The sequence below is a fragment of the Polypterus senegalus genome, chromosome 3 (genome assembly GCF_016835505.1).
Source record: "Polypterus senegalus isolate Bchr_013 chromosome 3, ASM1683550v1, whole genome shotgun sequence".
Lineage (NCBI taxonomy): Eukaryota > Metazoa > Chordata > Cladistia > Polypteriformes > Polypteridae > Polypterus > Polypterus senegalus.
The window spans coordinates 30260946-30272837 of record NC_053156.1 but is presented as its reverse complement, the minus strand read 5'-3'; the positions used below and the strand labels follow the sequence as shown (position 1 = coordinate 30272837).

The 11892-nt window shown below is 37.4% G+C and overlaps 1 gene segment (V, D, J or C); it reads left to right on the top strand.

The window, feature by feature from the left end:
- The first annotated feature begins 365 nt into the window (after positions 1–365).
- On the top strand, positions 366–1326 carry LOC120524975. The segment is given in 2 exon segments: positions 366–526; positions 804–1326. Coding segments are annotated over 2 exon segments (384 nt in total).
- Positions 1327–11892: the final 10566 nt, after the last annotated feature.

The window sequence follows — 11892 nt, the reverse complement described above, 5'->3', positions numbered from 1 at the left end:
TGACCCTGTGTTAGGTTATAGTGGGTTAGATAATGGATGGATGGATCTCTTGGAAAACCAAAATGGTTCCCCGATGGCATCTCTTTGAAGAATCTCTGTGGCACCTTTATTTTAAAAAGTGTAGGGCATGAGGTTTAAAAAATAGAGTGATTACAAAAAAAATCAAGATTCTGGTTATTGACAAAAATAATTTATTATCTGATAAATATTAATAATAATAATAATAATAATAATAATAATAATAATAATAATAATAATAATAATAATAATAGACAGTCCTTTAATGAGAAGTGCTAGACTGAAAACATGAATATTATAATAAACACACTGAAATGTGAAAGATGACATTGTGATAAGGGGTGTGTTTGTGAGTGCAGGTGGTGTTTGTAAAAGAAATGTATCTGCTTTGACACTTTTCCTGTTTTATGTACTTTGGTTTTATATGTCAAACCCAGAAGAACACCACCTTATACCACATACAACAAGATGATGACAGTTTTAATTGCTATCTTCTTGCTTGCACCAGGTAAGATTTTGTTTTAATTTAATACATTCATTATACATCTAGTAGCATTTATTTATTTGTTTGTTTGTCAGAGTTTAGATGTTTTAGCAGCAGGAATGTTGAAAGTCTGACTTTGATTCCTAATACAAGCAGAATGCTTTTTGAAAATATATTAGTTTATTATGTGTACATAAACTTTTTTGATTTTTCTTTTGTGATAATTGTTCAGTTTTGCAGATATAGTTACAGTACTAAAGGTAAAATAACACAAACATTTTTTCTTGTTCCTTTTCTACAGATCTCTCAGAGACCATTAATGTTCAGCAGACACCATCACTAGTCATAAAAAAAACAAGTGATTCAATTGAATTAAGATGCAGCCATGGTGACAGTAGCTATCCCTTCATGCTCTGGTACCAGCAATCAACAGAAGAAACAGCTTTGAAGCTCATTGGGTCCATCAGTGGTTCTTCTCCTAATTATGAGCCCAGCTTCCAAAAGAGATTCAGTTTAATTGGGGAAGCAACAAAAACTGTCATATTGACCATTTCTCAGTTACAGACTGAAGACACTGCACTATATTTCTGTGCAGCCAGTATGCACAGTGTTACATTTTACAGCATTTCAGCACAAAATCTTTAGAAATCTCTTCCACTCATCTAATATCAAAGTAACTTTCCACCATGTCTTCAGTATGAGTTTAAAATAATAAAGTAGTACCTTGATCTTTTTGAAGAGCAACAATTCTAATCATCCATCCATCCATCGTCTAACCCGCTGAATCCGAATACAGGGTCACAGGGGTCTGCTGGAGCCAATCCGAGCCAACACAGGGCACAAGGCAGGAACCAATCCTGGGCAGGGTGCCAACCCATCGCAGGACAAACACAAACACACCCAGCACACACTAGGGCAAATTTAGAATTGCCAATCCACCTAACCTGCATGTCTTTCGATTGTGGGAGGAAACCCACGCAGACACAGGGAGAACATGCAAACTCCACGCAGGGAGGACCCGGGAAGCGAACCCGGGTCTCCTAACTGCGAGGCAGCAGCACTACCACTGCACCACCATGCCGCCCTTTCATCCATTATCCAACCCGCTATATCCTAACTACAGGGTCACAGGGTCTGCTGGAGCCAATCCCAACCAACACAGGGTACAAGGCAGGAAACAAACCCTGGGCAGGGTGCCAGCCCACCACAGGGCACACACACACCAAGCACACACTAGGGACAAATTAGGATCGGCAATTCACCTAACCTGCATGTCTTTGGACTGTGGGAGAAAACTGGAGCACACCCACGCAGACACGAGGAGAAAATGCAAACTCCTCACAGGGAGGACCAGGGAAGCACAACCCGGTCTCCTTACTGCGAGGCAGCAGCACTACCACTGTGCCACCGTGCTGCCATTCTATTCATTCATTCAATATTTTCTCTTCAAATTTGTGCAGAATATTCCAGATCTGGATCATTGTGCTAGAGACTATAGTAGATGTATAATCAATTGAAGAAAAATGGATCAGTATAAGTCATATGTTGTGGAAGAATAATTTTAAGCTAACATGGCATTCATCTTAAAGAAACAGCATAAAGGGTTAGTACATGTCAGAAACCAGTTCAGGCATAACAGTATATCATATAAAGGTCAAGTGAATATCAGAGACATAAAATGTAATACACAAAATGTACTGAGGGATGACTAAAGAGATCAGATTTCCTGTTAACAACAATTGTCACACACATAGAGACTTCAAGAGTAATATCTAATCTAAGAGATATTGAAGACCAAGGATATAATGGCTTATTTAGGCTGGCTGTACTCTATGCTAAACACTTCATTTCTTTTAACCAATCAGAGTATGATATGTAAGAATTAATCAGCACTGCTATGTAAATTTGGTTATCAATAACTACACTTTCATTCTGTGATCATTCTCACCACGCTGTAAGATACTGTTTTTGAAGAATGCTCCCTCTAAAGCATATTGCTGATGGATGACTACTGATTTGTCTTATTAGAGGATGTTTCTTTCTTTTATTAAGATGTTGATTTCTACCACAACATAAAAGGTGTACAATTTATTATTATAAACTATATAATGACATTTAACAATAATCATAAATGTCTTATTAATGTATGCAATAAAGTAATTATAAATGACATGCTGGAACAGTAGTTAAAACTGCTGCCTCATGGTGTCACGACTTTGAATCTTGTGCCTGGTTGTTGTCCATGTGTATTTTGCATGTTCTCCACACATCTTAATGGGGTTTCCTCTGGGTTCCAAGGTTTTCTGGCACATGCTTTAAAGATAAAAGAAGAAAATCAAGTACAATCTGGGTAACTGTATACAGAGTTACAGTAAGTTGTACGGTTAGTAAGAACAGAATACAGCAGGTAAATGAAAGCATTACACAAGGTTCATATATTTTCATTTATTTTTTTATTATTTATTTTGTTTATTTTTGGTATAAATTAAAGAGACAATTGTATGGAATTTCTGATACAATGGTGCAGTGAATAACCTTACTGCCACCATAGGAGAGAAGAAGACTGAGATCAAATTCTGATCATTTTATGTGAAGTTTGTCTATCCTTTGTGTCTCCTCTGGTTATCCTCCCAAAGACGCACTTCTAAAGTTAATTGATAATAATAAATCTGCCCAGTTCCCATGTCCATATGTGTTTTCTTCCGGGTTCTCTAGTTTCCTGATAAACCCTCAAAGACATATAACTTTAGGTTAACTATCAGCTCCAAACTAGTGCAGTTTGATCTGTGTCACCACCACTCGATCAAAGCACCGTGCAGTCCCTACATTGATGGATTGAAGGACAGGTGTCCATATGACCATCAGTGTCTAATTCTTCCACATAGAGCCTGAAAACCATAAGGACAGATTGAGATCATTTATTTTAGGTAGAATGCCAAGTGGGGGCTGGATGGTCCATGGCCTGGAACCCCTGCAAATTTTTTTTTTTTCTGTCCTCCCTGGCCATCGGACCTTACTTTTAATTCTATGTTAATTAGTATTGTCTAATTTTATTTTTAGAGAAATTAATTTATCTTCTGCACATAGTGTAGTAATATACTATGTATAGCATGTGCATTACTCAAAGGTCTGATTAGTAAAGATGATACAGTGACCTTTCAAAGACAATTTTATCAATTTTAAAAACTAAGTAGGTGGTTTCTGTATGTGGTGTGGTGTCAGGGACTGATCAGACGTACAGATAACAGGACTATCCTATGAACTTCTCTTTGATAAAATGCAGCAGTCAAAGAGTTGCATGGCCTTTAGTCATAGGAATGGGCCTGACTACCAATTAATACTAATCCAGAGATACATTTCATATAATGTAGAAACCAGGAATAAGGAAAGTTGGTATTTTAGACCTCACAAAAAGAAGAGAAGCTGATCTTATTGTTTTTTTTATGTACAAAGACAGAATGAAATTTTTTTTTAAGTATGAGATGAGCCCATAAAAATTAGTCAATCTTTGTGCAGTGTGTTACAGCTTTAATATTTTATCTCAGTATAACCAGGCCAGTCCTGAAGTGTAATAATGGCGCAGTGGTTGAGTTCCAAGTTTGAATCCAGACCTGAACACCACCTGTGGGATGTTAGCAAATTCTCCTCTTGCATGTGTAGGTGTTCTCCATGTACTTTGGACTTCTCTTTTTCCAAGGACATGTACATTCAGTTAATTATTAACTCTGAACTAACTCAACATTATTGAGTTTGTTTGTGAAAGTGCCTTGTAATGGACTGGCACCACATGTTAGGCGCCCGCTTCAGTCACTGTTGCAAGGATAAGCATTGGTCCCTTGTGTTCCATGAATCATGCAACTTGATCTCTACTGCCAAATGCCTCTATGATTCGATCAAGTCTACAAACCTGCCTGTGCTCCAATTGTAAGTCACAAATTAAAAGAGTTTATCTCTGTAAATGTAAAGGACCTTGGAATGGTGTGATATGCTAAAGTGCTATGTAAAATAAGAGTGGTTTCATCCAGGGTGGGTTCATGAATTTCACATGATGCTGCCAGGAGAGGGTATGAACCTTAAAATGGGATAAGCAGTTTCTAAAAATGAATAAAATAATTCTAGTTTGTGCTATGTCAGATAAAGCAACTACTTTCATTTTTGTACAGCATAATTTTCTTTAAATTACTGTGTACTCAGCTTGTTATGGACAATAAAATTGAGATATGTGCAGGTAATAATGATGTGTTCACAAAACATGATTAATTTATAAATCATAGAAAATCTGCCAATTTAATTAATGCCACTGGGGCAACTAGTTGTTAAAATGAAATCTAGATTAAATAAAATGTATGTATGTATGTATGTATTTATTTATTTGTTGGTTTCTTTTAGAATTTTTATGTGTGGTGCACCCATCCTGTTTAATTGTTTCTTATTTTTATAATTTGTGTTTAGGATCTGTCTCACCCTTCATCTTAGCAGGATTTTTTTTAGAAAAGAGTACACCATTCATTTGTAGCGGCTACTGCTCTCTTGTATCTGCATTCTTGAATATAGGAAAGAGTATCTGCCTTTAAGTGTGATGTCAGTGGAGGAAACAGTAGTGCTAATCCAAGGCTGGTTGCAGAAGGAGATGGCAGTAAACAAGATTCAATTTCAGTCAGACTTGCTGTTTATTAGTCACCACCACTGTTTTTAGAAAGCAAAGGTAAGTCATTCAAGCTGCACTGCTGGCACAATAGCTTGAGATTTACTCAGATGTACTGACCAACAGATGAAATTGGGCAGACCTCTTACACTAACTGGCTATCTTAATTTCTTAATTGAAAATCTGGAAGATGGTAATTAATGATTTTATCTTTAAGGGGATGCAGAAAACAATGGCTCAAAAATAACCTCCAACATAGTGAAGGAAGTGTTTCAGTATATCTTCTTTTCTTTACATAAAGGCCTAATGATAGTATATTTTCACAAATAGTTATTTTGAATTTCGTGTCAGACAAACTTGTTATTCTTAAACATTTTCCAATAAAGTCAATCTCTGCAATAGACTAACCCGCTCTTCATGGCTGCTTCCTGCCTTGTGCATGATCTTGATGGTGTGGACTCCACCAAACTTCAGGCAGTTTAAAGGGATAAAGCTTAAAACAGTGGTCAGCCTTCTCAAAGATCATAAACTCACAAGTCACCTTGGCCTTACAGCATTGTCCTGTAATATAAACATCTCTCCAGAACTAAGTATTACATAACTAAACATTTGATAATTAAATAAAACATTGGTTGAAGATAATATAGAGTGGTCCAGATCTAATTATGCAATTTTCATCACGCTATAACTCATTAAGTTTATTACATAGAAAATCACCCAAAAAGTCCCGGACCATCGAGAAGTGTGCAAACTGACGACATGAAGAACTGTCTTCGTGCCGAACTGGAATCGTCCCTGCATACATGAAAGTCATCCAGATGATCTGGATCTGCATAACTAGATCTGGACCACCCTGTATTTAAAATCATTGCAAGAATATAAATGGTAATTTAGAAAACAATATATTAGTTAACAATATATATTAGGATAACATTCTCAAGCCCTGCTAATCTAATTCATGGTCATGGACAGCTTTACAGGGTGTCAGTTGTATGCAGGACCCACACATGCACACGTTCAGAAATGCAGTCATCATGAGCTGAGTACTAAGAGAATAAACCCATGCATGCAAATCTGGGACTGAAGACAGCAGGGCTAACTAGAGCACAGATCTCATTCCATTCTCAGATTCAAAGCAGCCAAGACAAAATCATGTGGATGACAAAGAGTGTTAGAATAAAACTGGATTCAAGGCAGGAAACAAATGAGAACTGTGCATGAGTTTACCTTTACCCACTCACACCAACTCTGAGCCAGTATGATTTCATCAATTATCCTTGCCTTCATATATTTGATGATAGGAGGAAAGTGTATCAGTGTAAAGAATTAAAATAAACGTTTTACAATGACTAATGTGTTATGCACAAAACTACTGAATGGTGGCAGTATATCAACATGAAAATGATGACAGATGACGTCAAAGGATAACATTTAAATTATGGTGTTTTGACTTTAAGATAATCATCAACTTTTTAAACGCTGACTGCTAATGTGTAATCCGTATTTTTAGAGTAATGGTAAACATGCAACGATTCTTTCTACGTACCATTGTTCTGCTTTATTTAATGGGTAAATATTGTGAATGTATTAATGTTTAATTTCAATGTATTTCAATGTAAGAAAGTGTTTTACTTATAATGTACAGATCAAAATATTTTATATTTACTCTACAGATTCCTTGCAAAGTGTAGTCGTGGTGCAAACTCCTCCATATGTGAGCCAAACTCGTGAAGGATCTGCAGCGTTGAAGTGCAAACACGACGGGAGCAGCTATCAGTACTTGTACTGGTACCGGCAGCAAGGAACAAGCGGGTCTTTACAGTTAATTGGGTATCTTAGTATTCAGTCTCCTACCAATGAAATCGGCTTTGAAGAACGATTTATTCTAGCTGGTGATGCTAGGAGCGAGGGTACACTTACTATCAAGAAATTAATTCAAGAAGACAACGCCTTATATTTGTGTGCTGTCAGTTTACACAGCGGTGTGCCTTTACACCTTTCTCGGCATAAAAAGTGAGACCTTTATGATAAAGCCATTATTGTTTAGTGAAATTAAGTACACATACAGCAATGGCCACTTACTAATGTACGGATCTGAATTAAAGTGTACCTGTGTAATTCCTAGGCTGAAATGAGTTTCCTCCGCAGGGTGTCTGGGCTTTCCCTTAAAGACAGGGTGAGAAGCTCAGTCATCCGGAAGGGGCTCAGAGTAGAGCCGCTAGTCCTCCGCATCGAGAGGAGTCAGATTAGATGGCTCGGGCAACTGATCAGGATGCCTCCTGGACGCCTCCCTGGTGAGGTGTTCCGGGCACGTCCAAACGGGAGGAGGCCCCGGGGAAGACCCAGGACACGCTGGAGGGTCTATGTCTCCCGGCTGGCCTGGGAACGCCTTGGGATTCTCCCGGAAGAGCTAGAAGAAGTGGCCAGGGAGAGGGAAAGTCTGGGCCTCTCTGCTCAAGCTGCTGCCCCCGCAACCCGACCCCGGATAAGCGGAAGAGGATGGATGGATGTGTAATTCCGCTTTGAATCTTTCAAATTACTAATTAATTAATTATTTAAAAAACTGACTCCATATTTAAATAAAACGACTGAAAAAAACAACTTTAAAATCTAGTCGTTATAGAGTGATGTAATTTTCGGTGTTAGTAAAATTTCATATAAAGAGTCTCTTTCACATGAGCCGTCAGTTTACGTTTGTGTTCTGAATACGTTTTGTTGCCATGTGATTTAACCAGCAAACAGCCATTAGTGTATAGAAACTTACTTTGCGACAATGGCTTTAGAGGTGTCAAAAGCGTATGTTAATTTCATATTTGTGTTTTATTACAACGGTATGGGTCATAATAAAACATATCCCATTTTCGTTATTATTAAGCGACATTGTTAATCTCTCGTGTAAAAACGATGATATCATAAAGTATGGGTTCAGGTACTGGTTTCGGAAGTCACTAACTGAAAGTTTTGATGCTAATTGGATATTCTAAAGACTTGTAGGAAGGAGTACTTATGAGGAGTTCGGGACCTGTAGTGTTCACCCCGGAGTGTCGGTCAGAACACTAACGTCTTCAGAGTATTCCACACAGCAGCTCCGAATGAAATCATGGGTGATTTATTTGATTACACATAAAGAAGAAGAACACATGCATTTGGAGTACAATAAAGAAAGGATACAGAAAACCCGTTATCAAATTACACAAAAGTCCATTAGATGTCAGTATTACTCTCAAATTAGTCTAGGTATTAATTTGTCGGCAGCGCGAAACTGAAAGAAATAAAGTTTATCACTAAACAATACCAACAAATGTAAAGCATTATATTATTGTGGTAACATTAAATATTATTGAAATAGTATTGCTGTATGTAAATAACACTGAGGCAAACATTCTTAAACGCCGAGCAGTACAATTTAAACAACGTTACATCTTAACTGTATATGAAAAACATGTTATGCAAGTGAAATACAAATGAACTTACTTCTGGTCATTAAACGCACACTTTCTTATTGATTCATAATACTACGGGCTCTTTGTCATTACAATACTATTCTATGCGGAAATGATTACTACATGCAAAGGACATCCCATACTACATGCTCTCGAGTAATAGGACATACTCTGTGTTTCTTTAATGAGGTGCTTTATACAGAAAAAAATGAATGCAATATTCAAGACACAGAAATGTGAAAAATTATTTTGTAATACCTATAGGCTGACATCAATGCCTTTGATAAAGATATGCATCAGATATAACAGTTTTCCTGTTTTTATATTTTAGGTTTGAAATCCAGACAACACCTCCAAATACCACATAGAACAAGTTGATAACATTTCTAATTGCAGGCTTTGCCTTCTTATTGCTTGCACCACTTAAGATTGTTTTTAATTTAGTAAACTGTTTAAGCATTCAATAGCTATTTATTTTTGGTATTTTTATTTGTTGTAATATGTCAGAATAAGCAAAGTGCTCTCTTGAATATATTGGATGTTAGTTTATAATGTGCACATAACTTTCAATGTTTCTTTTGTGCTAATTGTGCCAATTCTTCCATTCTAACAGGTATGGGTTAACATAGTTATTATGTGTAAATAAGACAATCTTTTATGTTTTCCTCTTCTTTTTGATAGATCACTCAGTGTCCATTAATGCTGAGAAAGGTCCTTTATTCATCCTACAAAGGACTGGCAATTCAGCTGAATTAAGATGCAATCATGTGACAGCAGCTACCCATTCATGTTCTGGTACAAGCAATCAATGGAAAAAACAGCTCTTAATCTCATTGGATCTTTTATTGGTTCTTTTCCTAATTCTGAGCCCAACTTCTGAAAGAGATTAATTTTAACTGGGGAAACAACAATGACTGGAATATTGACAATTTCTCAGTAACAGGCTGAAGACAATGCCCTATATTTCTATGCAGCCAGTATGCAGTGTGTTTAGAAATTGCTGTCCCACTCACCTTATATCAAATTAACTTCTCAATTTCTCAAACTGGCGGCACGGTGGTGCAGTGGTAGCGCTGCTGCCTCGCAGTTAGGAGACATGGGTTCGCTTCCCGGGTCCACCCTGGCGTGGAGTTTGCATGTTGTCTGCGTGGGTTTGCTCTGGTTTCCTCCCACAGTCCAAAGACATGCAGGTTAGGTGGACTGGCGATTCTAAATTGGCCCTAGTGTGGACTTGGTGTGTTTGTGTGTGTCCTGCGGTGGGTTGGCACCCTGCCCAGGATTGGTTCCGGTTGGCTGGGATTGGCTCCAGCAGACCCCCGTGACCCCGTGTGCAGATTCAGCGGGTTGGATAATGGATGGATGGAATTTCTCAAACTAAATAAGTGGTTTTCAGGGTTTGATTAGTAGGGTGTTGTAGATTGATCAACATTTTAAATAAGAGGAATGTCCTTTAATATTCCTAGTTTTCATTTATTTAATGCAGCAGTCAGGGAATTGAATAGCCCTTCAGACAACAGCTTCAGTTAGACCAGTACAAGGTGCTGTAGGCATAAGTGGAGACTTCTAGATGACACCTGGGACACCTATTTTAGCTGGGGACAGCTAGAAGAAATTAAGGACTGGAGCCTAAAAGCCACTTGTGGTGATAGGGCTATTAAGGATTCTTGAGGTGAGTGAGGACAAGGATTTAACTGCTCGGTGAATGAAAGCTTAGGGCCCTGAGTAAAAGTCATAAATGGTGAGAGAAAGGAGTATTCTGTTTTTAAAGTAAACAGATTAAACAAAACACAATTCAAAATGTATAACTACAAAAATGCAAACTAATACAAAATACAGTAAGCAATTACTAAGTTGCTTAACAAAATCATCATAAATAATGCTCGATTTAATCTTAAAGGAGATGCCGAAAACAATGGATCACTAATAATCTCCAGCAATCTAAAAGTTTTTTCTGGTACCTTCATGTGATGGTTGGAAACCATGGCATCGCTTTATGAAGGACAGCTCCGGCACCTTTATTTCATGAGTTTGCATGGATTTCTCTTACATGCAATTTACAAACAAACAAACAAATAAATAAAAACTTTAGTGACAGACTCCATTAAGGTATAGGCTTGCAAAGCTGTGTCTTATTGTATGCTCGTGATTGCATGTGCATGTTAGGCTGTCTGATCATTTTTACATTAGGTTGGTTTGATTGGTACCTTGAAAGGTGAAAGACTAATGTCAGACAGCACAATAAATACCCTCTTTTTTTAGTCTGATAACTAGCCTCTCATGTGATACTTTTTCCAAAGCTCTTTGAAAATCGAACTGAAAAAAAACATTTGCATCTCCTTTGTGTTCTTTTGTTGCTTCCTTATATAACTTCAGTATATTAATGAGATGTGTCCTCCCCTACCTCTGCCCATATGATTTTGCACCTGCATTTGCCATATTATGGTCATTATTTTGCTTAATAGTTGCTTCCATTAATTTGCCCATGATTTTTCCATTACACATAACTTCTTGAATCAGCATAATCACCCCTTTAATAAAACTGGATGATATTTGCTACTAGCTGTGTTACCTGGCTTCACCCAGCAAATTTTCTAAAAAAATGGGTCTCAGTTATAGTAGCAAGAGTTAACTGGATCAGAAGTACCATTTAAGTAACTGAGTACTTTTCTGTATACAATATTTGTAGTGTTTTTAGTTTACTGAAGCTTCTTATGCTAGAACATGCTACATATAATTTGCACATAAGTAAAACATTCTGGATGTAAATCAATTATCCACTAACCCTCAAATGGACACGGACGTTGCCTGCTTATGGCCAGCCTATCTTACATTTGCATTTTGCCTTATTGTTGACATTTGTCTTTTCATTTGATTATATAAAAAACATTTTGTAAGATTCTTTGTGAACTACATTCTCATGTCAAACGTTTTTTTTCATCGTGTTCCTTTCCCTTGTAGGGTATTACAATTTATTTTTTGGACACTTAGACTTTTTTAATAAACCTGTTCCCTTTTTTTATGGCATGGGCAGTAGACTATTGGGCTCAGGCTGCCTTAGGTGAAGCTTCATCTGGGCAGGATAGGGAGGGCCCTGGTCTGTTTTATAGAGCTTTTAGAGGTCTCACACAATTTCTACATTTTTCTTTATTGCTCTTGACTTTAGCAAGCAGTGCACAAGGCATATGACAACCATGGAAGATCTGGATGACACAGAAAAGGGAACAGCAGTTTAGGTTCCCGAATAACTGATGGCCGGTAATTTTCCTTCCTTTGACCCCCAAATGGCTTAGAGAATCCCCAAA